Below are 25,445 nucleotides of genomic sequence, written 5' to 3'. Positions count from 1 at the left end.
CTACAAATGGTGGGTTCGATGCGCTTATGAAACAAAATTAAGAGCTCCAAGGGCTTTAGTCTTGGCTTCATTAAAAGTCAGACAAAAAGGTATTTAAATTGGATAAAATGGGATTATAATTTATTCAAATTTATTTCCACATGAAACTTTCCCTTAATGACTGCAAAGAAAAAAAAAAGAGATTCTTTTACTCCTTATAAACGCCGAAGACGTAAGCGACGGCCAGTAAATCGAATTTATCAAATTTAAAGATGGCGTAATTGTCACGTTTTGGATCACACAAGAAAGAACACACAGTGCGCACATCTTGTAGATTCTTCTGGATTATATCCACTACACAGACTAATTTGTATCTGAAAACAAACATTGAACGCATTAGTGGGCTTACATTTTTGTAAGTATTGCCTACTGTAAAAAAATATTTTTTGCTAAGGTCTATTTTAGGTTCACGTTATATTTAATACGTTTTCAGAGGTAGAGCGCTATTTAGATTAAATTTATTTGCTCTATTAGCTTAAGTTTTGCTCAGATTAAAACTTTTTGGACATTTACTGAAATTTGGCTATGAGAAGAGTTTTTATAGAGGTCATTGATTAAAGAAAGTACTAATTGTGCTCAAATCGTTGTGCTTTTAGAATTTTAGAGCTCATTATAAATTATTTTCTGGTCTAGTTTTTGTTGGAAATAAAAATATTGATTAGGGAGAGACCCAGTAACTTATATTTAAGGTTTTTAAATTAAAAAAAGTCATAACGGCTGTTGTGTGTTGCTCTTCTTTTAAAGGACTTATTGGCTTGGCGAAAACCTAATTGAACTCACATTTTAGAGTTCTAATCATTTAAGTTGAGCCAAGTTTAAAAACGTTGTATTAAGCATTTTGTGTTGTACAAATTTTATGTAGAATTCTCTATATGTTAAATTACATACTTAAAATGGCTAAAGATTACTAAAGAAATCCGAAACGTTTGTAATAAAAGGGTATTTGTGAAATTTAAAAAAAGTTTGGTGTTTTGCCTTCTTGAAAATTAAAAATAGACTTAAAAAAGATCTAATTTTCGAATAAAATTAAAGTAATTAATGTTCAGCTCTAAATATTAAATGGCAAAACATTTTACTGGAAATTTTGTGTTTACTAGTTTTGAATATAGTTTATTTCCTAGAAAAGGCTGTATGGGTTGAGCTTTTGGAGTCAATTGAGTTCAAAAGTTCGATATAAGTTTTAAATACAGCTGAATAAAAAATGTCCACTAGGCTTTAAACTTATCGGGCACGGTTCACAAACTTCGTAATGTGGATATTTTCAAAGTTGTCTAAAATGTTTCTTGGAGCATGTATTTATTGTTAGCTTAGAGCTAATTAAGAGCGCTAAGGATTATGTAGATCACGTTCAAATTAATCTGGTTCTTTCCAGCTAACTTAAAATTGTTCAAAAAGTTATTCGTTTTGTATGAATAATGTACATATGTTGAAAATTTGGTTAGATTCGCATTACTGGATAACATCTTTGATTTTATACGTTGTAGAAAGTCCGAAACCGGTCAGGGATACCATAAACATGCGTTCTACGACGGATGAAATCAATAAAAATAATTATATATTTAAAGCTCGAATTTGTGTTGAAAAATTTTGAGCTCAGTATATTACCTAAGTATGTAAATTATTTCGTTCCTTCAAATTTTTCTTAAATTAACCTAATATTATTCTGCTAAGTGATGCAGCAGAGTTGTTTTTGCAGCGTAAATTAAAAATTAAAAATAGTTTAATTTCAAACTGACAAGAATGAAATGTATTATTTTTTACTCCACCTACCTATCATAATTTAATAGTTTCAGCTTAGCTCTAATTTTAGCCGACAACTCAATACATAAAGCTACGCTTTCATCTGGATTATAGTAGAAGCTTTCAAGCGAGTCTGTCATGATTTCCTCGATAATTCGATAGACTGGATCTGCCCGGAATGGATTTCTAGAATCCAAGCGGTGAGTGTTACGTTTTCGAAAATACTTCACCTGCTGCAAACCCACAAGTAGAAAATTAATTTAAGACTCAAAATAGGTAAAGTACTCTTATGACATGGGAAGAAATACCTACTCGACTCTTTTTAGTTGTCTGGTGGACGATGGTCGAAAGGTCGAATGTTGGACGCTTTGTTAGACGTTTGTCCATGTTTAAGTACTAACTTATTTACAGATCACTATGGTAACTCACATAGAAGTCTTTTCACAGGCTTGCATCTAAAGAGCCTTGAAATCGTTACAATGTACGGATGTACCATTTAAACTGAGAGTACTTAGCATATTTCTGATGTGCCCCATGCTAAGGCAGTGTAAAGTTCTACCAGTCTAAATTCTAAATTGAAGGCACATAAAACCTTACCTCTAACTGCCTCAAATGAATACAGTATAACGATCTATCTCTTTATGATACCATAGTGGGTCTACCAGTTTTCTTTAAGCTGTCCAATGTTACTCATAGGGTAGAACTAAAACGTGTAATATTTTAAGAAATCCCTAGTTTGGCTCTAAGCACCCCAAAATCAGTAAAATATACAAATTTCACAGTAACACAATATAAAAAGAGATTACGAAAGTCTAAAAAAATATCATAAGATTTTAACTAAAATGTACAGTTTTACAACTATGTTGAGAGGCACCTACTAAGTCTTTAATATTCCACAACAAAGTACAGGTAATTAAAGTTTTAAATAAAGGTAATTAAAGCATGTTTAAAAAGTGAAGTTAAAGCAACGTTAAGATACACGTCCCACTTAATAATACAAGGAAATCCAAGCATGACTCGTATCGTATCCAAGTCAGTCCAGTGAACTGAGATAACACCTTCTTTTTGAAGAATTTCAAGAATGCCTTTAAAGTGCCCACTACCCTATAATTTCCTGATGTAACACATCTTTCAAGAGGTACTACAAACTAGCCTCCAATTTATTATACAGTGGCCCCCTACCAAAGAAAACATTTAGTTGTGCATTTAATTATCTGGGACGAAAATTTAACTTTTGTAACTTTATTATTCAGAAGAAAACAACTGTAGGGCCGATTACGTTTTGTTATTGGTATGCGAAAAGCCTGAGTTGGTTTATTTTTGCTTAATATTTATTTAAATATTAGTCGCAGTCAAAGGGAAGGTTGCAAACTTGTTTTATTTTTAACAAAAAAACACCACGTAGGTTATAACAAGTTCATGATTTTGTCGTGGCATTGTATTAAGTGTTTTTCGTGCATGTGCATGATATAGTATTAGCTTAGAAATTACATGCCATCATGCATTCGTTGTTGAGTCGTGGTAATGCAATTGTTGCATATACTTTAAGTCTGTTAGCTTGTTTAACATTTTTATGTTTCTTGTCTACACTTTTCGTAGATTATACAGCGAATTCTTCTATAAACACAGTCAAAGTAGTTGTGTAAGTATTGTCCTAAAGGTATTTTAATTTTGATTGTGCGAGTGGTATTTTCATATTTCTAGCCTTTAAGCTTGGGTGAGGGTTCGAGGTTAGCCTCTTTTTGAGATCCAGCCATCCCAGTGTACCATTTTAACTGTGCCTTCTTTGGTGTATCTCGACTGCTGTAAGAGAAACTGTGCTAGTTTGAAGTTTAGAGGACCTAGGTGTTAAAGGAGCCTAAGAGAGCCCAAGCCATCCATAGTGTACCCTGTTTGTCAGTCACTCAGTACTTCTCTTAGACTTGATCACTTATTTCGTTTTCCAGAAAGAACGTCCCGGATTATAGTGCCTCTCGAGAGAAATGCGACTTGGGATTTATCACATTCGATCTGCAAGCAAATCTGACCACTCTTTTCAACTGGAATGTAAAACAGCTATTCTTATATTTAACAGCAGAATATTCGACAGAAAACAATATTTTGAGCCAGGTGAGTGGACTACAAATTGTACACGCTAGATCTGTTTTGGCTCTGCCTCTTGTTCACACAGTTAACATTGTAGTGGTTTGTAAAGTGCACATTATGTGATGAGACTGGGGTTCGCGTATGGTACGGCTCATAAAATGAAGTTGGCCACCTAAAAAATTGCTATTATTTCATTTCTTTTTTTAAAAATTGCTATTAGTCATCTGTTTATGCCTCATTAAATAGTTTTAACATTCTTTTAATTTATTAAACTGTGTGAATTTTTGAATTTATTATATTAATTTTTGAGTAACAATAGTTAGGATGGTGGCACTAATGACCTCTGCTGATGATGCGAAAAAATCCATAAAAGTAAAGACAATTTTGATTATCGCATCAACAATTTTTGCTTATTTCATTAATCCATTGTCTCAACAAATTCTTATCTTTTTTTTAATTCATTTCAAGTTCTAAATTCATTAAAGACAGTGATTAAAACTAGCCTTAAATAAATAGTAATAAATAAAAACGCGGGCATTCTTCTTCAACTTACTGAAAATTTTTCGTTTTTATAAGTGGTACAGATTACAATATGTTTCAGATCTATTACCTTTGTTTTGAAAAACTATTTGACTTAAATTTGTTATTGAATTGAGTAAAAAAGTGAAGTAATGCCTATTTTTTCAGGCTGGCTTTACGTCCAACTACCAAATTAGGTATCGCGGACAGAGACGATACATACTTTACAACTAAGTTCTCATATTAAACAGTTTAAAAGGCCTAGACCGGGAATCAAACCTAGTACCACAATACAGAGCGCTGTAGGTCTCGCCTCTAACCGCTCAGCTATAGTGGTGCCTTTGTAATTTAAATTATTGTTTTCATTTCCTAGATTCCAATTTTCAAATTTAGAAAGTTCTCTTTTGCTGCCACTGATAATGGTGAAATAATTTAAAGAGAGAGGAAGCGCTTACTTAGTAATTCATGAATGCTCTGATTCTGCTATGGAAAATAATATCCGGTACGTTTAAACATGAAACAAACGTTCCTTTCAAGATCAGAAGTGCTACACTTCTTCATTCATTGTAAATAGCCATCAGTGTAAATAGTATTTGCCCGAAACGAGTTCTTTTAAATATTTTAGAATGATGTGGTTTCTTTTCTTCTGTGGAAAAAAATAGAATAATACTGCAAAAATACATTTATGAAGGTTGAAATAAGTATAGTGGATTTTTTACGCCCAGTATCCATAATCAGGTCTTTTAAATTCAGCTGATAATCTTAATTGTACAATTCAGCATTGAAAGACAACGAAACTTATGGCACAGCTATTTCCGTCGTTTTCTTTGAACAACTCGCCATATTCTGAGCAGATCACATCGTCAAAATTCTTCTTAAAAACTGAAAGACCAAGACGTTTGTTTTGAAAAACCTGTATTGGAAGCAAGACCGTATTTTTCGTTTGCGCGTCGAGGAAGCAGCCAGAATCAAATATGCTACGAATAGTAGCTCTATAAAAAGAGTACAGAGATGTTAAGGACGGCACCCATTTCATGTGAGGTATTACTCGCAGAATATTTAAGTACTACCACGCTCTCTTTAGCGATAACTAGATATGAGGATTCCAATTTAAAGTCTAATCCATAGTTAGCCCCAAATACTTCCTTAACAACTTTAGTACTATCTATTTTATGGTAATCTTCTTTTCCTACAGAACTCACATAACGTAATGGGCCCATTATTCAAGTTTTTTTCCCCCCACAATTAGGATTCCCTCGCCCAAACTCAATTAATTATTTTATTTTTCTTTTCCGAATGTCTCTGTTTTTTGCGTCTTCCATTAAAAGGCCACATCCAGACATATCCTTCTTAGCCATCTTCAACCATGACAGCTTCGGCCTGCCTCTTCTCCATCTTCTCTCTGGGTCCCTTTCCATAATCCGTCTAGGAATCATTTGCTCTTCCATCCTTGAACATGTCCGAATCACTCCAACCTTTTCTCTGTAATTCTTTGGAGAATGTCCTTCTTAACTTCCATAGTCTTTCTTATCACCGAATTTTTGACTCCTAACAGGATTTTCGAGCTGACCTTCTCCAAAAATCCATCTCGGTTGCCAACAATTTTCCTCTCTCTTGACTTCCTGGAGTCCATGTTTCACTACCGTACAGTATAATGCTTTCGAATATGGAATTATTTATCAGCCTTTTAACTGACGATAGTATGTGCTGCTCCAAGTAAAGATTAAGCAATCCTATGGTTCTGCGATTCTCAGTCATCTTATTTAATGTCTAATTATTTAAAACTCCTACTATTACATATTTCCAATTTTTCAGCAGACTACTTCCACTGAGACAGACGTAGCCAACTCCAGCTTGGTCCTAATAGTTGTTTTCTTTACACAAGTAACTTGTGAAACAGGCCAGTTTGGATTGTAATCGTCCTTAGGTTTATTGTTTTTTATGAGCGGTATATCCGCTCCTTGGGTTATACACCCAAATCAAGTTCAGTTAAATTCTAAACTGAAGAGGGAGTTAATGCATTCTTGAAATCTTCAACCCAACTTTCTCCTGATGTTAGAGGAGTGCAAAAAAAAAGTTTTTTTTTTTTTTTAATTTTATCCAAAATTTGTTGAATAAGAAGCCTCTGTTTAGGTTTCTACAAAATTAGAACGACTTCTTTAGCTAATGCCTCATTTTCTGGCATTGTAGAAAATTATCAAGGCAGGGACAATTAATAAATTTTTTGTAAGATTCATTAATTTTTTTAATTATTTCCTCACATTGCGTATTCTTCCACGCCTTAGGAATTTAGTAAGCATTATATTTATTTTTATGTTTAGAAATGGAGAGCTCTGAAGTTTTGTTCATATAGATTAGATTCAACTAGGGCAGGGGTCGGCAACCCGCGGCTCGCGAGCCGCATGCGGCTCTTTTATCCAAATTGTGTGGCTCTTCAGCCTGTCCAAAATATATTGTATATTTTAATTTTTAATGAAACAAATGAAAAGTTCATTTATTAAAGTAAAGATATTTTTTCAAAAATGAATTTAAATGTGATAAGTTTGAAATTGAATTAAAATAAAGTACGTAATTATATAATATTTTCATCCAAACACAGGTTTAGTTATTATTTATTTGTTTATTTACTTTCTAATATGTAAAAAGTAAATATATAAAACATTTATATGTTATTGAATATCATAAAGTAATAATTTGAGATTACCATTGATCTACAGAGTTCTTTACTCCTCATCCTTGCGGCTCTTGGTAAGATTTATTAAAATTATTTAAAGAAAAATGGCTCTCTACTTAAAATAGGTTGCCGACCCTTGAACTAGGGCGGCCTCAAGACCTACGCCACTGCGACCCCTTTGGATCTATTATGGCTCCCCCCACTCTAGTAATCTTGTAATATTTGGCATAAGATTAGTTTCTAAAATTAATAAAAGTTTGGAACCCATAGGATCATCTATTTAAAACCGAAACAAACTGGGGAAAATAAAATTAAATCAGGGCAAAATAAATGACGTGGAATAATTGATTTTTTACTCAAGTTGGTGACCTGTAATTTGGATAAATTAAATTATTTGTTTCTACAGCCTCGAGAAGTAATTTCTCCTCGTTATCATCGCTACTCAAACCGAACTTACAGAACATGAAATGAACATTAAAATAACCGTTAATAATCAGAGGTTTAAGGATGCTTTTAATAAAACGATTCGCATACCTTTAGAGTGTGTGTGTGCTCTTCACAATTTTCACATCTTCCAATTCCTTTGCATTGGTCCTAAAAATAACCTTATCTTCAGCACCTCTTTTATTACCCTGTTTATGCAAGTGTGAACTTCACAACTCGCATGACGAATGTAAACATGCTAAAGCAATGTCTCGCTCATGTTATTTATCAGATTTGTATTAGAGGGTTTTTTTTTTTTTTTTTTTGGCGCATCAACATCTGAGGTTATTAGCGCCTAGAGGGTGTTATCTACCAATTTAACTTCATTGCTGTTTCTATCTTAAGGTTTGCAGTTTCCGCGTTTTTATTATGTCAAAACTTGTTGAATCCTTATTACGTCCATTATTGAAACAACCGGACTTATGTACTTATATAATGCCCCTTCCTTAGAGTAAATAAATTGGGATGTTCAGATTAAAGCATTTCCTCTCTAACTCTGAGGCAATCGTAGTTTTATTGACTGATACCACGTGGTCAAATTCTACTCAGCAGTATATGTATAACTAAAACTATAACTTATAATTCGTAGTTATAACTTTATTTTCACCTCGGCAAATAAGGTTGTTAGCTATTGCTTCAAGAAGTTGAGAGCATTTATTTCGTGTGATCTCAGGATTCTGGGCAAGCCGTAAGTCATGACGACCTATTTAATCTAGGTAAGTACACAAACTTGAGGTCCAGTTAAAGGGTATATTTTTACTGGTTTAAAGCTCATCTAACCTGTCATTGCACAGTCGAAGAAGACGAGATTAAGAAGAGTTAAAACCACCATGTAAAAAATCTTATAAGCTTAATGTTTTATCTACCTGATTTAAGTCGCGCATACAAATCTGGAGTTGTCCTTGGCAAATGCAATAAACGCTTTGATGAACCTAACTTGTACCCTTTCTATATGTCCATGAAGGGAAGAGCCCAAACATCAGCTCCATTGAGGCGTACACTTACCAATATGTTATCAAGCAAAAACATTTTCGAGTTCTAACACTGTTAATTTTTAATGTTCGAAATTCGCGGAATCGCCGGAGAGCTTTTACTTTACTTTTTTTACTGAGAAATTTTCCGGGTGTGTAAAACGGTACCCCAAATAATTAAATTTTTGTTAACTTAGTAAGAGAGTCCCCTAGATAAAATCTTTATTAACCTTTATTACTTTCTTTTTTTTTAATTTAATATAAAATAGTATTTTTATCTTAACAGTTGTTCTAGTATTTAAATAAATAGGCTTTTCTGTGGTTATAAAAAGCCACTGTGATGGCTGTCTTGTGGTGTTAAGTGTGCATAATATAATTGTTTTTAGAACGCTAGTGGGGTCAGATTAGTAACCTAAAAAAAGAATTGTCATCTGAGAATTCATTACATATTTTGTCCCTAATATCCAGGTTGTACTCTGGGATAAGATAATCTTACGCGGAGAGAACGCAGTCCTGGATTTCAAGAGTATGAACACAAAATACTATTTCTGGGATGACGGCAATGGGCTAAGGTAAGTGTATCAATTCTGGCAACATAACGGCCCATAAATCTATTAAAGACAATATTAGTCTTAATTTTATTGACGTGCTGTTACAGAGGAAACCCGAACGTCACATTGACCCTATCCTGGAACATCATTCCAAACGCTGGACTTCTGCCGAGTCTTGTGGCATTTGGCAGACATTCCTTCAGTTTCCCATCCGAATACACCGTAGCTAGACTTTAGGACTAAATATATATATATTTTTTAATTAATAAGAAATGTATTATTTATTTTACAAGTAACGATCGATCTTTTGTAAAATGTTTATAAGTTATAACCTTCAAAAAAAAAGAATTAGAAGGTATTATTTATGGTTACAAAAATTGTTTTTGCATTTGATTTTGTATGTAAATAAATAGACATTTTTTTCTTTTTGGTTTTTATTTAATTTATGATAACTCAGTAAAGTAATGTCGGTCATTAAATCCACTTCATATCAAGTGTTACAGTTATTTGTTTGTCCACATATCAGATGGACTGTTGAAGACAAATTGGCGCGTTCGCATTGCGATTTAGGTCTACAGAGATATAAGTTGGTGCAAGGGTACTATCTTAAATCTCCCTTTTTAATTAGCCGTAGAGTAGGTATGTCCAACTGTGTTTTTAGCAACTGTCAGTTTTGAATAAGTTCCTGTACTCATGTTGTTTAAAAGAAGTTGGCAAGTGTGCATGGGGTAGCGGACATGTATTTTGTTATTATAGTATTTTTTAAAGGGGGTATTCTGCACTGTGACCAAACAGATCTATTGCGTCTCCCACTGGTACCAGGTGAAATCATTCACTCTACAGCATTCCCAGTTATTCAGTTATTGAAACAACTCACCCAGATTCTCTAGTAAGATCTAGAAAGAGGGTGGCAGCAGCACTTGCATTTGTTTATCAACTCATCCCGCTCCTCTAATGCTTTCCATAGATATTTCAAAGAAGCTTCCCGCATAAGATGGCCAGCAAACCGTGTCTTCAGAATTGTCTTCTGCCAAGACACTGCAGGTTCAGAAAGCATCTATTCAGTTTCACTATCAATTTTTCTCTGCCGATGTGATTGTTGTTTAATACACTTTGCCACCTTCATACTTAAATAAATATTTAACACGTCAAGAATTAAATAAATACGACTAGTGGAAAAGATCCAGGTACTTGCAAAAAGGGGAGATTTCACCTGCTAGGAGGCTCTTTAAGAGTACGCGTAATATTTTGATTGCGGTGCTTAGGGAGAGGATCCACCCCATTCTTAAATCTTCTCATTCTTAATTTCATATAGGGCACTGTATGCTGTTTGCTACCTGCGGGGGATGCCTAATAATAACACGATTTTACGATAGTACTTTAATAAAAAAAGGTTTAACTGAACAAATGCCGCTTCTGAAATAGATCAAAAAATTAATGGGCACGCTATATGAACTTACGGCTCCACCATGCATAACTTGAAGATTGTGAAGACCTTCTTCACAAAACTAGAAGAGTTACACCTTCTCTCTGAACTACTCAGCCAGAATGCGTCTCACAAAATGATGCAGTTCGAGCAGTAAACTTATTAGTCAGCAAGTGTGGAACAAGACGGAAACATAAGTAAAGTCAACTCTACATAAATGATTAAATTACCTCTGATGGATGAAAGTTCGAAACCGGTGAAGGATACAATAAAATACGTGCTACTACGGATAAAACCAAAGATATCCCACATTGCGGATCTAACCACATTTTCAACTTATTAGCTGAATTCGTTTTTCTCTGACGTCTAACTGTCAAAAAGCAAAGTTCACTCACAGTGTAGGTTGTTAATTGCAGTCCGCTGTCTAATTGCTCAAATCGTGGCTATTTGGAATAAATAGAATGCAATGTATAGATGAATTTTTTAAAAAAAGAATTCCATTCCATACCCTATTTGAATTAACACCACCTACTGGTATCTATAACCTGCCGATGAGGTTACGGTTTACATTTGGGGGCTCAGTGGTTATCGTTTACATAGTTTTTTTTTTCAAACTAATTCGTTAATTTATCAACATTTAATTAAGTTAAAAATGTCTCTGAATAAATTAAGTCCACAAGAGTTTATACAACAAACTTTTCCTCCAATGATTGCAGTCTCGAGTTCTCAGAATGTGGAATTAAGTTGTAAAAAGAACAATTTGAGTTTTGTGGAATTAATACGACCATTTGCCAAGGCGACTGTCGATGGTGAGTATTCAAAATATTATACCAAATTGAAAAAAATTAATCAAAGCAGGTTAACAAAGTTTTTAACATATAAATTCTCATACTATTTGAATCTGGTGAGCCATCCTCTTTATGCAGTTCTCAATATTTTAAATTATAGCTTGAACATTAATAAATGTTGGCAGGGCTCACTGTTGTAGAACTGTTCTTTTGACAGGAGCGTGGAATAGTTATCTAGAACTCTTCTCAAAACCAAGTTTCATTAAAAGAATTTTAAACAACGCGATTGGTTTTTATTTGTAATCCAAGGCTAATTAAGTTAAAAAAAAAGAGTCGCTTTTAAACTACAAATTTTCACAACATATTTCTGCCTAATTCACTAAAGTTGCACTTTCAGGGGAGTCTAAAGTGCCATCTCTTCCAAAACATTAAATCAGTTTGTGGAGAAAAAACTTACGTGTGCAATTAGTAGTTGGACGTAAACCCCACCTGATAAATTAGGCATTATTCTACCTTTACTTTTTTAGCATAAAATATATAGTCCTGAGTGTGAGTAGTTAAAATTCCAGTGGATACGTTATAAGAAAGTTTTCTGGGCAGATGTTTCGAAAATGATAATAGCTCCACTTGTATAAAACCAGAAATTGTAAGCCCCAATTTCGTGAAGTGGTTCTTCCGGACGATAGATTTTTGCCAAAAACCTTTCCTTGTAGAGTATTGTTTATAGTTTTTGATGAATGTTTCATTCATTTAAAAAGAAAAAAGAATATTGCCAATTTCAATTCATAATTAGCCAAGACAGGAGGCACTCACATAAGATATAACATTACTGTAAAAAATATTATACTTGTTGATAGCGTAAATCTTGAAAGTGACTTAGTCCTTAGGTCATAAAACCTTTCTTCATGGTATTTAAACGTATTGTCATATTGAACTTTTTTCTTTTTCCTTTTGCTTACACATACAAGTTTACATAAACCACAACTGTGAAAGTTTACATTTTCTGGAAAAATCTATTTTAATGGGAAACTGAGTGTCACTTTTCTAAAAAGCACAGTTTTATCGTGCTGAAAATTTATTATAAGTTCAAATTTAGAACAAAATTGATGTTACAACGATTTGAATCACATCAAGAGACAGTCGGATGAGAGTTTAAACACGAGTATTTTTTTTTGTTGCAGGCTATATTAAAGATTGTCCTACGGGAACACCTGTACCAATACGCACTGTACGTCTTTGTTTTGCGGACATCAATTCGCGTCCTCCGCCACTGCCAATCGCGAGATCCTATTTTAATGATGTAATCAGCAACAGTATCCATGACAGAACCACGGAAGTAGCTATTGGTAAGTATTTTGGCCTGTTACTTTTTTTATAATTTGGAATACCAATTTTGCAAGTCTTAACCTTTGAATTAAATTGATGGTTATTATTTTGAATCCTATAGGTGAGGAAAAACTAGACGTACCAGTTTCTATTCCATGGTTCGACGCATGGAGAAACACTTTTCTGCAAGTACAATATCCATCCGATCATGAATTTACAAAGCACTACGTTGGATGTATCCTTTATTGTGAAATGTTAAAATTATGTAATGACTTTGTTTCATGAAACCAGTTTTACTTGAAGTTTTATGTAGTAAATTCCTCCAGTTCTAAAATTACTCGGGCCATAATTTTATTTTAAAGACAACTTTTGAATTTTACAATTTTGTCCTTAGCGATAACAACAGGTCTGTTAGTTGTTTCGTCGGAAGATGAAAAACCTGTTGAAAGATTCAAGAAAATGACCGCACAAGTGCAAGATATGATAGTGCATGGGTCAACAAAATTGCCAAAATGGTTTACACCTCCAAGTTTTGTCTTAATCGCCTATTTGCTAGTGCATGACAATTGTAATGGCGATTCTATTGCGTAAGTATGTATGATCAATTAAATTATTTGTCTAGGCGTAATACTTATTGTGTAATTAATTTTAAAGGCATCTAATTGCCTTACAGTCAGCACAATATACAGATCCACCATCTCTTAAAATTGTCTGTAGTACTGTTGTATAAGGTCAGTAGTACAGTTGTATAAGTTGATCGTCAAAAACTTTTCGAAAAGGCGTAATGTTGAAGAACACCCAAATTTTTTTTTTTCCGAAAAAATATATCCGTGGGAACCGCAAGCATGTCTCTAAGGTGTTTTCTAGCCGGAAAAATCTACTTCTCATTGTTTCCTTTCAGATGTTTATCTATCATGGAGGAATTAAAGTTAATGTACGGTGCAAACAAATGCTTCTTCCTCAGTATCAACTCACAGGCAACTGTGGACAGTACCATGCATATTGCTGATCCCTGGGCACAATTTCTTTTGAGTTCCATCAATTATAAAGTGAGTTTCTGTTTGAATAATTTTGTGAAGTTAGGAAATGTAGGACAAATAATCGCACACATTTGTTAAGGGCTATCAGTGACTGTAAATGTGGTCTCTATTCGCTCACTCACAACATATTCCCGTATACTGCAGTTTGAGAGAATCAACAAACTGAATCTTAACACAATCTTCTTATATATAGGAGGAGCCAAAAGATGCGGAAGCCAGCCCGGGTCTAGAAGTAGCTGCAGAACCTGAAGACGCAACTTCAACATCGTCCAGTTTCATAGTCCATCCGTTGAGTCCAGTAACAGAAGATGGTACTAGTTACACTTCAGTGAGTAAATTTTTTTAATAAAAAAATTTCTAATACGATTTTTAAACCTTTTATATATTTTAATAAATTTTAAATGATCCACAGGAATCCACAAATCCAGAAACTGCCACAAGTTTACAACACGGACGCCACCTAACATCTGAGGATATCAACAGAATCAAACAGTTCGTTAATGATTTCTGTTTGAAAGCTTTACTACCACATTTTGAACAATGTATCCAGATATTAAGTGATCAAGTAAGTAAAAAAAAAATAAAAAAATAGAACTAATATTAATTCATTTATAACAATAGTAACAATTAGGGGAACATTTTGGAATGATCTTCATATGTTCGCTGGGTTCCGAGATAAGTGATTTGATGGATCATGTGTTTCAGATCTCGACGAAGAAAGGTATGAGTCGTTCATTGTTCAGCGCTACAAAACGTTGGTTTGGCACTAGCAAACCGGGTGCTTCCGGTAATCACATCTCGCCGACTGCTATAGCGTAAGTATCTGAGTTCTTAATTTTAAGTTCCCTTGCATTAAAAGGGTAGAGTGAGCACCTTAGGCTGTCCCCTATCTGAGCAACAACAACAACAAAAATAAATAAATAAAAATAAACTGAAGGATGTGAGTCTGGAAACTGACTTCCAGCTGACACGCCGACAGATCGGGCACAAAAAACCTTAAATAAATCCGGTTAGCTTTTCGTCAGTTCACAGGCTTTGTTACACCCTAGATGTGTGTTACACAGATCATCTATTTATTAATACCACAGGTCCCTTTTGTTTCTCTGTTTTTAGATATTCGAGTGATTCCCACGAACTACAACTACGTCGCCTGGGAGATCTCGCATTCATGATAGGCCACTACCTGCTCGCCTATACAGCCTATCACGGCTCTAAAAGGGATTTTTCTGCTGATGGTGCTTGGCTACATTATGCTGGTGCCTTAGAGATGGCATCCTTAGCTGCATTCATGTCCGGCAATGAAGCGCTGAGTAGAAAAGTCATTGACTACGCTGAAGAAAGTATAACCACATATCAGACCTCCTGCAGGTAAATTAGTCAATAAAATCTAAGTTTCCACCATCTTTATTAAGGTGAAGAATTATCACTACTTTGATTTTATTGTGTTTCTCTGTTACAGGGTGAACCAGTTTGCAACTCGGGCTACCCTTCTGTCCGTGGAGTGTCTACGAGGCCGTGGTCTGTATGGTGAAGCCGCTAAGCAGTTGATTCGTATGTCCGGTGAAGATTCCGATCTTAGAAGTGCAGTTCTCTTGGAACAAGCTGCCTATTCCTTCTTAGCTTCACGGAAACCCTTGATGTACCGGAAATATGCTTTCCATATGGTATTAGCCGGGCATCGTTACAATAAAGCTGGGCATAAGAACCATTCAATGCGTTGCTACTACCAAGCATATCAGGTAAAAAGGGAGTGTTAATGTTGGTAAATAGGTCAATACGATTGGGCTGTAATATAGTAGGGAATGTAAAGTTCATCTGTTCACCTGCCTAATGTACTTTTCCTAATCTAAAAGAAATATTGCAATTTTAATATTTAAGGTTAATTATAAAGTGCATTATTTATTTAGCTTTTAAGACTACCATAAAGTTTTTAAGAGAATGGTGGGTTGGTAATTAGAACCTTACCAATGTCGGAAGTGAAACTCCCAAGTAATCTATTTTAAGAGGTTAATAGAAACCAGAGAAAATAAACGCTTGATACTAACTTAATACTATTAAGTTCTCACTTATCTATAGATTGCACTGCTTACCAAATCACAAGAAAAAGAAATATCTCACCCTCTCAAATAAGTTTTCAGGTGTTTAGTGTGAATTTGTCTTTTAAATAATAATTAAAATTGAAATAATTGAGTATTAGCAATTTTGAGGTCATGCTGTTCACACAATTCTCTCCATATTTCCAACAACCTTATTCGCAACTTCGCTTCCCAATCTTGCGTTCAGATCGTCCTTTATAATCATTTCTTTTCTTCTTGGGATTTTATCAATAGTTTCTTCCAGCATCTCCCAAAAGTCCTTTTTTATTTCCTGCGTCTTTATTTTGTCTAATTAGTATTTGAAAAAACAATATTAGTGTAAAATTTACTGTAAGTACTTTTTATTGTTTTGTCTTTAGAGTTTGAACTAAATCGGTTATCTAAAACCACATGTTTATTTCTTTTGTTTGGCAATTTTCAATTCCCTTCAATTTAAAGGGCGATAAATTTTTCAGTTTTAATTTTTTTTATTCTATTAATTTTTGTTGCATAAATTATATCAGAAATTTGACAGTTTTCAAAAATTCTTCAACATGTCTGAAGTCGCGCCATCGTTTGACATGGTATTTGTTCATCACGATAGAAATAATTTCATAATCGGATATAAGGTATAGTTTAAACATTGTCGGGCTTTTTAGCAGTAACTAAGTAATGATCTAAGTTTCAAAATGACTTGAAATCTAAGAAACGACAATATGAAAAATACCTACTCCCTACAAAACTTAGTAACATTTAATTCTTTTTCATCCACTCTACAGTCCACGTTTTATTCTTTATTGTGTTCAAGGTGTATGCTGGTAAATGGTGGAGTGTAGCTGAAGATCATATTCTTTACACGATTGGCAAGCAAGCTTCGCAGACCAAACTTACGAACAATGCTATGAGTGCTCTGAGAAAACTGGTGAGGCGTTCAAGCAGACAGACTGCTCAACAGCAGATGCTATACTTGCAGGAGTACATCAATACTAGTAAAGTAAGATTTAAGAAACTGCAATTATGCCTTCCCTTCTAGACTTTACATTGTAGAGATTTGTGAATGAATGATTGTAACACATCACTAATTAATTAGAAACATAAAATATTTTTTAAAAAACAAAAAACAAAATTACTTTTTTAATTTCGAAAACATCATTACAGTCGAAGATTAAATAAAATTTTGGACTCTACTGTAATATTTTTATCAAAGCCTTTATGTCATGGCCAAATCCATCTGTCAAGAATTATTCTAATTTCTTATATAAACAATTTTTTTAATTGATTTCCAGATATTTATATTTTCACACTTTGATAACAGTGTCCTTCCACTTTGCTTACATTTTTCACTCTTTCTTGGCCCCCCTCTTCTCTTTCTACCAGTCTTAACTTGGATTTATCATTATTTATTTCCATATTCTTCAGATCGCATTTCTAATTTATTAAACTATCTGAGCTATCTAGAACTATTTAAGCTGTCGGAGAATATGATCACATCGTTCGCTTACAATAATAAGCTTATCCTCCCGCCATTTATGATTAAACCTCCTTCAATAAAGTGTAAAAAGATGGATAATAATTGTGTAACAGTCAAGACGAACTTTTTTGTTTTATCTCGCTCCATGTTAATGCTTTGTGATGGGCCATTCTTTCACTTTCAAATAACTATATTCGATACCTATTAATTAAGTACAATATTAATCTGCAGGAATGAAGTTTTAGTTATATGAATTTGAATTCTTTACCATAAGCTTTAGAATTCAATATTATTTGAATTTTTATTTTTAAGTTAGATATATTTAGTTCAAGACTTCTGACACCACAACAAATTTTTTAAAGTTCTCCTGAGAAAGAAAGAATGAGAAATAATGTGAGAGAGCGAGTAATTTGTCAGAAATATTGCTTCCCGCTCCTGAATTATTTTAGTACTATCAGTTGATCTCACTTTTCATTTCTCTCCGTATGTTTCAAAGATAAAACCAATTCTCGCACATAAGCAATATTTGCGTATATAACACAGCTATTCCTACTCTTCTTTCTACAACAGGTATCCACAAATGTATTCTAATTTTATTTAATTATTCTTTTTTTATTATTTTAATTTCTATTCAATAGATTCTCACAAAAAATTAAAAAGCCTTAAAATTTTATAAACGAACAGTTTGAAATTTCATTTACATCCACGCATTATCTATGTAAAATGAATTTTTACTTCTAGACTAAAACTCTGTACTGATCTAAAACCTATAAATTAAAGGATACTGTTGCTTCTGTATTGATTGAGGTGTGGGGTGGGCAGGGAACAATGGGCATTGTGGGTTGCCTGCGTTCCTTCCTCTTTTTGGTGGAACCGCTCTTTGTCACAATCTAATCTAATCTGTATTGATCCTAAACTGTTAAATGAACAATTCTATCTTCTATATAATATTCCGTTGCTTTTCTTCGCTATTCCAGCAAATGATCGAAGACACTGGCCAAGGAAATCTCTCTTTGCCGTTGATAGATTGTGAAAAACTTCAAGTCTTGCTGAATATCAGCACATGTAAGCCGCCTTGTGCCAATATGACGGCAGCTTCCAGTATTACATCAGACAATTTACTGCCGCAGAAACAATATGTCGAAGATTTAAAGTGAGTTTTTTTTGTAATATTTTTTCAAGTAAAGTTTTTGAAGCAAAAATTTTAAATAGGATGTTTTATCTTTGCAGATGGTGGAAGTTAGAGGAGAAATTAGTAAGCTACATAGATAGCGGCTTAAGTACGATGGTTTTTAAACCAACAGTAGAAGTTTTAACTAATAGAACTGATAATTTGAATCCAGCAGTTGTAGTGAGTGGGGGTGAGTAATTTGTTCAAATGCTCAAATAGCTTAAAGTTCTTTGTGAGCAAAATTGACGTCTTACTTTTGCGGGCTTCGTGGAGCTTTTGTTTTCAATTAGAATAGAAGGAATATTAGTTGCAAGTAAACCTTGGCTGTCGGCTTTTGATTTTATATCAACCTGAAATAAGTACACATATTTAAATAAAAGTGTATCATAATTGTAATAAAATGTTTGAAGGACAAAGTCGTGCCAGTGGAACAAAATTACACCAACTATGGGAGGCCCATAGTTGCGAAGTTCACTCCAATTTTACCGAGTCCTGCAGTAAAAGAAATTGTTTGTCTTTGATGATTTACAGAACCAATTGGTGTATGCTTGAATTTACGCAATCCATTACATGTCGCAATCAAAATTGGCAAGCTAAAATTACTGTGGAAAATGAAGTGTCCTTCAGATGATGGTAGCGATAGTGCAACGGAGAATGCTGAAAAATTAGCAGATTCGGAAATCCTTCCCACTTTCACTCTAGAGCCGGATTCGAATAAAAATGTGAGTATGTGTGTGGGTTTATTATTCATTGAAGAGAGTTCACTCTTTGCAGGTGTGAATCTCACAGTTGTCAAGAGACACGTTTTGATTGTTGAAAAACATTAGCCCTCCGTAGAAGATGTAGCTGAACTTTTTTGGGGCTTAGTCCCATTTTGGGGTCCTCATCTGCTTTCAGCCTCTTTTACTGGTTTTATATTTGGGTTGCTTAATTTTTGGGACTAGCATCATATCCCTCCACTACTGGTTGGGGTTTAGCTGTCTCTTAGGGCATCCCTCCTTCAAGAAGTTTGGGCTTTTATATGCGAGTTTTATATTTTGGTTGTTAATGCAAGTTGGGTAATTCAAGGGCATCACCACACATTCCAGCATTTTTTTTTAATGCATAGCATTTTCACAGGTTGTCTTGACAGTAACCCCAAAATGTGTTGGCAATTTCCAATTTACCGCAATATCCTACTCACTGATGGATATAGATGAAAGCTATTCCGTATGTGGATTACAGTCGTTGACATTTCCAGCCGGCGATAATCGTCTGTATTTTAATGTCATAGAAAATGCACCACAGATGCAGGTAGTTGTACTAATATGCAATTATTCCAATATAATTTTCAGACTGATTTGGAAAATTAATTTGCGGATTTTTTATGCATTATTAGGCATACTTTTCAGGATTACGTCGTGATATATTTTGCAGTGAAATTATCCCGATAACCGTATATCTAGTGAATACTGGTAAAATAAGCATAAAACGTATATTTATCAAGTGTGGACCATCTTTTGCATTTTGCCTGGCGGATATGGAAAATGCGGATACTAAAAGTACTATAGCACATTTGGTGAAGAAAACTGTTTTCAATATACCGTTGGAAAACCCACTAAAACCTGGACAGAAAATTGATATTAAATTTTTTATTTATCCGCATTTTAAGAATAGTACTGAAAGTTTGGATTTGTTGATCTTATACGAGTCTACGGATGTGAATCCGATTTATAGGTAAGTATGCTGAGGCTAGAATAGAATATAGGAAGAGGAGTTGGCAGGCGGACCACAGTAACGATTAGGATCCTTGGTGGCAAGTAAACCGGTGAATCTATGGTTTTTGAGCACTTACGCAATATTACATGTATAACCTGGTGGTGGGAGTTAAGAAGTATCCTAAAACTCAATTACTTACAATGAAGAACATTTTTAACTTTGCACATGTTTGCAATGGTGTTAGAAACTTATAAAAGTAAAATAATTTTCAAAATCGCTTGTGTTCTTTTGGTGGGTATCGAGATTGGTTTCACAATATGAAATACACTGTTTTCGAGACACTCATGACCATCGTTTTACCATCGTGTAGGGGAAATTACAGGTGCGCAAATCTAAGCAAAGTGGAACGGATAAAGCAATATGACCTTGATCCGCCTGTTGACCCCTTTAAATATGCATGCATTATGCCACCCAGTACTCTCAAATTAGCTATAAACCCATACATAATACATAATACTTGGAACATTTTCACAGATTTTGGCACAACGGCCAATAACTGTTCGAGGTGAGCACTCTGTAACTAAAAGTCATTCATTATACTTCATTTGTACAAATTAGCGTTTTTGGCCTGGTATACCATATACTAGCTTTTTGACCTTAGAGCTGTCAGAGACCAGAGAAATGTTACTCGGTTAGTCCTCAGAACCGTTCTGTTCTGTTTGGTTTTCTGGTTTGAAAGTATTCCCAAATTAAAGCAAAGGACCAAGTGTCAAAATGCTCAATTTGAGAAAGAATTGGTATCAAAATGGGACCTGAGGTGACCCATAAAAAAGGGAAAGATAGACCCTGCCGGGGCTGGTCAGTAAATAAGGGCCTTCTCTTTGTTTAACAGATACCGATTGATCAGACACAGTTGGCCAACCACGGCCCATAATCTATTTGAGGTCAGCACAACTGCAACTAAAAGTCATTCGTTGCAGTTCACCGATGAAGCAATGAACTTAAAAATGCGTATTGCCTTGAATGTCTCGGTGAGTAAGTTTAATTTTTGTAGGTCTTTTTTTGGTACTTTTATACACATTTTCTGTCGTTTTTACAGGACAATGCACCGGAGCCTATTTTTAAATTGTGTATAGATTCTATATCTTTCTATAGTACATCCTGGGAGTTGACCAAAAATTCATTTACGCCAAAAGGTAAGCTTTAAAAGAAGCCTTATGTTAAATTTCTAACTTGGATTAATGAAATTGATAATAATTGCGATTTACATATGTTGGACACTAAAATAACCATCACAGTCGAACCGGCCCCCTCCCAACATATTAAATAAATGAATATAGTGCCTTACTCGAGGTTTAAATTGGAATCTAGTCCAAGTATTAATCGTCGTCAGAAGTTCAGCCAAACGTCAACTAAGGTAGTACATTGTAAATCGTGCTTTGAACTAGAGTTTAGTCTAGCCCAATTAAATTCATGTGCTCCGAATTTCAGTCTAATGAACTTAAAATCAAACAAACGTGGGGCTTTTCTACTCGATTCTATTCAGTATTAACTTAACGACTTAAGTCGAAACCAATTCCCGCTCAAGGCCTGAGCATATGAACCAAAAATATACCAACCCTAAATCAAAGCTAAAACTTGGATTAATCTAGCGCAACTTGAAACCAATTTTAACTGGAGGCCTGCACGTGAACCTAATATATTATAAATCTCGATCAAAGCCTGAACGTGAATTAATCGAACCATATTTAGTAATCTTTTCCCATATCACTCAATTATATGTAAACAGTATCTCGAAACGTAGCTGCCTAACTCGAGGTTTAAATCTGAAATCAATGATTTTTAAGAGGCGAGATATTAAGTTTATAGAAAACTAATTTAAAGTTTCTACTCGTTAAATTTCATCTAACAGTTAGTCGGAAAACTTAACTCTTAAAGCCTAATCCAAAACTATTCGAAACATAACTACTCAAGACTCTCACTATTACCTAACTTCAACTGAATAGTAGCCCAGCTTTAAGAATGACCCAGGGGTATGTATGCCTTAAGAGTTTTTACATTAGTTTTTGAGTTGGAGTTTTTCGAGGAGAGATAAAAAAAGATTATGTTTGTCTGTACAGATTTCATAGTAAACAGAGAAGAAGCGATTTATATACTGTTGCAGGCCATCAAACGGCGATTTTTGAATGAACCCGTGTCAACAATTAATTTTACTGAATCTACTGCCAAGAAAGGCCCTTACATATTTTGCCTACCATATTTAAAAACCTCACAAGAATCAAAAAATGATACTTACTGCTTGATTAATTGGAAGGTAAGTTCTTTATTTTTTTTTTAAATTTCTGTTTAAGGTGTTTATAGTATAATCCATTCCCTGAGAATCCACGTCTTATATCAACACCTATTTCTAATGATATATCTGCCCTAACAATTGTTACAGGCAGACATAACTGATGAATATGGAATACACGCGGTGACTGGCCAAGAATCACTCACTATAAACATGACTTCTGATGTAGCAAAAGTGTGTCCTTCGTTTACCCCAGCCACATTGACCATATTCGGCGATCTACAAGTTGATGAGAATTCGAATTTTAAAAAGCTAATATACTATCAGCTACAACATCCGCATACTGTCAATCATAACTTTCTAACTAACAGGTAATAAATAGCTGACTTAAGTTATGATTACACTTGAAACTTACAGATGTTTACTTACAGGCTTATTTTCTTTTTTAGGCTTTGCACAGTCCCGGTTACCCTTTGGCTACAAAATAGTACGGACGATGCTCATCTAGTCAAAATTGATCTAGTAACCCTGCCTAAAGAGTGCGTAATTGGTTTTAAATTATTTTAAGCAGCTTAGAGCTTCTGTATTTATAATGGAATGTATACAAAAAAAGTGACCTTTTAACCTCGTTCTGTAACTTGAATTCATTTCTGTGGCTCATTACAAGCGTTTCCTGCGCCATCAGTGTCTTCACAGACAAAACATGGTACGGTTTAAGCTTTAAATTAGACCAGGAAAAAGATTTTAAAAAGGCCTTCTTTAAGGGTTTGTCTTTATCCGTTAACCAAAGAGGACTCTTTTCAGCCCAAAACGCGTTTAACAGAGTGTACTGAATAGAATAGTCAAAATCAATGACGCGCCTTCACTCTTCCACCACAGACGCTCATGTTCATCACTTTTTACTTACCATTACCACTCGTGTAGATTTTCGATCCCCTGAACACAAATGTTTTATAAATTGGGCTTCTGGCTGTGGTCAGTGTATCTTAACGGCTTCCCTCTTCTTCATTAATTTCATAAGCAGCATTTGCGGCGCTATAGCTTTAATTATTATTATTATTATTTAATGTGATAACGTGAATCACCCGAATTAATTCATTTAGATTGGCCCGTTTGGGTGGCAATTTTTAAATGATACAAAGCAAGTTTGATCATTAAGAGAAACAAAAAATGTTCACCCAAGTAACAGCTATCTTCATGCATGCGTTTTCAACACTACGAAACGATCGTGAACTTCGTTACTCTCACGCTGAGCATACGTACTGGCCTTCTAGAGTAACTTCATGTATCATTGTATTTTACATGTAACCTTGTTGCGTTTTTTTTATTGCACAGATCTTTCCATAAGCTGATGTACAGCATAATCTAAAAATAACAAGAGCATAACAGAACAGATAAAAAACTGTTGGTTATTTGGTCATTTTTTGTTTGGATACATCTCACTATATTCTTTTCTTAAAACACTGCTTTTATTCAGTTTCATTTTGGTTTTTCAGCGTAACAGAAGCTGGCAACGTTCCAGAATGCTTTGCTTGGGTTGGTAAATCGGAATTTTCCCAAGAGATCAGCAGGAATGAACGGAAAAATGTACTACTGCAAGCGACTTTTGCTTCACCGGGCGCTTATGATTTGACATCACGTATCGCTGTGTTTGTACAAATCAAAGACGAACTTATCTTACAGTCCTGCCAGATTGAAGCATCTATAATTGTATATTAAAAAGTGATAAATTTTATGGGACTAGAACTTTGGACGGCTCGATCCCGTTCCAAAGGCTACTTTCCCTTTGTTTTGAATTTGATACTCCTTTGGTATCGGACTTGTGCATTGTTCGCATGTGGTACTTCAGAGACTGTTCTGGGCATTCCCAAGCTGTCTTTTTCACTTTTCCAAACTTCCACTTAATATCTTTCGGATTTTGGTGTGTGTAGAAGGTCTATTTTTAAATATACTTTTTATAACTAAATACTGAAGCTATAGTACCTTTCTTCAGTATACCTTTAGGTGTTCAGTACACTTTAGGTATTCTTCTGTATACTTCTTCAGTATAATTTTAGCCGCATATTTTGAGGATGCAAACTGCTAAGTATGTCTTTTTAAACTTAAATACTGTTACTTTTTTCAGTATATCTTTAGGCTTTAGTAGTTGACCGTTAAGCTTGAAAAAATAGACATTACTTTTACTTTACTAATACACTTTTCCGTACACTTCAGGCCTACATCATCACTTGTACCCATCTGAACTGCATCTTAGTATAAAAGTATTAATCCTTCGTTGCTTGAGGTTCCAGTCGAGAAATCAAAAACCAAAACGCTAGGTACTCCCAGGTAGGTAGTTTTTGCAGCAAATCAAGATACTCAACTAAAGGGTGGCCCCAACTAATATTTTCTGAGATGAATTGAAAAATATGTTTGTACATATATGTAAATCAGTGCTAATTTGCCCCTCTAAAGAAAATTAGCGAAATTATGTAAAATTAATCTGAATAATGTAAACAATAATTTATTTAATATACGCCTCAAACTATGAGGAATATATCCTTAAATAAGCCAAACTTCAAAATAAATAAACAAGCTACGAGATAGAATTGTAAAAAAAGTAAAATAATGCCTATATTTCAGGCGGGGTTTACGTCCTACCATCAATTAGGTGCCATGGACGGTGGCAATTAGCGTACATACTTTACTACAATGTTCTCATATTAACATTAAATAGAATGCAAGACCTTGATTGGGAATCGAACCTAGTACCACTAAACATGTTAGCTTTGCAGGTCTCGCTTCTAACTGCTTGGCTAATGTGGCGCCTACGAGGTAGAATTGCAGAATTCAGAAGAAGAAATTTCGCTTTGAAAAAAGAGAAGATTTCAAGCGTTCCTACATTGCTGCTTTTAAAATAGCCTTAAGGCCCGGGTAATTATCGAAGAGAATAAACTGTCTTGTGAAAACATCAATAAATTTTAATTCGTCTCTCAGTAGGATTTGCTGCACTGCAATCTTACACAACTCACTCAGGAAGAGCGGTGGAGGCCGGACGTCAGGCACATCCACTCCTTTTGTTCATTGCGCACCTTCATGCAAGCTTTCCAAGATATTCA

The 25,445-nt window shown here is 34.5% G+C and overlaps 3 protein-coding genes across 6 annotated transcripts; 2 read left to right on the top strand and 1 right to left on the bottom strand.

Moving 5' to 3' along the window:
* Positions 1 to 103: 103 nt before the first annotated feature.
* LOC141461930 (dynein light chain Tctex-type 5-like) lies at positions 104 to 11,021 on the bottom strand. Of its 4 annotated transcripts, none has more exons than XM_074143410.1 (4): positions 10,884 to 11,012; positions 2,092 to 2,482; positions 1,810 to 2,012; positions 104 to 353 (listed from the first exon to the last, which is right to left on the bottom strand). In XM_074143410.1, exons 2-4 carry the CDS (start codon positions 2,164 to 2,166, stop codon positions 188 to 190), a joined length of 444 nt encoding a protein of 147 aa, XP_073999511.1. In that variant the 5' UTR covers positions 2,167 to 2,482; positions 10,884 to 11,012; the 3' UTR covers positions 104 to 187. The 4 variants fall into 4 exon arrangements, 3 of the variants coding, with proteins under 3 accessions (XP_073999511.1, XP_073999509.1, XP_073999510.1); XM_074143408.1 differs by lacking the exons at positions 2,092 to 2,482; positions 10,884 to 11,012 and adding exons at positions 7,592 to 7,651; positions 10,719 to 10,870; XM_074143409.1 differs by lacking the exons at positions 2,092 to 2,482; positions 10,884 to 11,012 and adding an exon at positions 10,719 to 10,870.
* Spase22-23 (Signal peptidase complex subunit Spase22-23) lies at positions 3,158 to 9,486 on the top strand. Its single transcript, XM_074143406.1, has 4 exons — positions 3,158 to 3,421; positions 3,726 to 3,888; positions 8,980 to 9,083; positions 9,170 to 9,486. Exons 1-4 carry the CDS (start codon positions 3,279 to 3,281, stop codon positions 9,297 to 9,299), a joined length of 540 nt encoding a protein of 179 aa, XP_073999507.1. The 5' UTR covers positions 3,158 to 3,278; the 3' UTR covers positions 9,300 to 9,486.
* A 119-nt stretch (positions 11,022 to 11,140) lies between the features above and the next one.
* l(3)76BDm (trafficking protein particle complex subunit 8 homolog l(3)76BDm) lies at positions 11,141 to 24,877 on the top strand. The gene is made up of 22 exons (XM_074143368.1): positions 11,141 to 11,297; positions 12,458 to 12,622; positions 12,724 to 12,837; positions 13,009 to 13,189; positions 13,504 to 13,651; positions 13,836 to 13,970; positions 14,055 to 14,207; positions 14,348 to 14,457; positions 14,756 to 15,010; positions 15,102 to 15,381; positions 16,526 to 16,711; positions 18,166 to 18,341; positions 18,419 to 18,549; positions 18,891 to 19,081; positions 19,479 to 19,652; positions 19,738 to 20,075; positions 20,950 to 21,088; positions 21,157 to 21,253; positions 22,178 to 22,371; positions 22,498 to 22,718; positions 22,797 to 22,886; positions 23,844 to 24,877. Exons 1-22 carry the CDS (start codon positions 11,141 to 11,143, stop codon positions 24,064 to 24,066), a joined length of 3,858 nt encoding a protein of 1,285 aa, XP_073999469.1. The 3' UTR covers positions 24,067 to 24,877.
* Positions 24,878 to 25,445: the final 568 nt, after the last annotated feature.

Source organism: Rhodnius prolixus, unplaced genomic scaffold (genome assembly GCF_049639745.1).
Source record: "Rhodnius prolixus isolate KJV_2025 unplaced genomic scaffold, Rpr scaffold_12, whole genome shotgun sequence".
NCBI classification, from domain to species: domain Eukaryota; kingdom Metazoa; phylum Arthropoda; class Insecta; order Hemiptera; family Reduviidae; genus Rhodnius; species Rhodnius prolixus.
The sequence above is the reverse complement of the archived record's forward strand: the minus strand, read 5'-3'. Positions and strand labels throughout refer to the sequence as shown.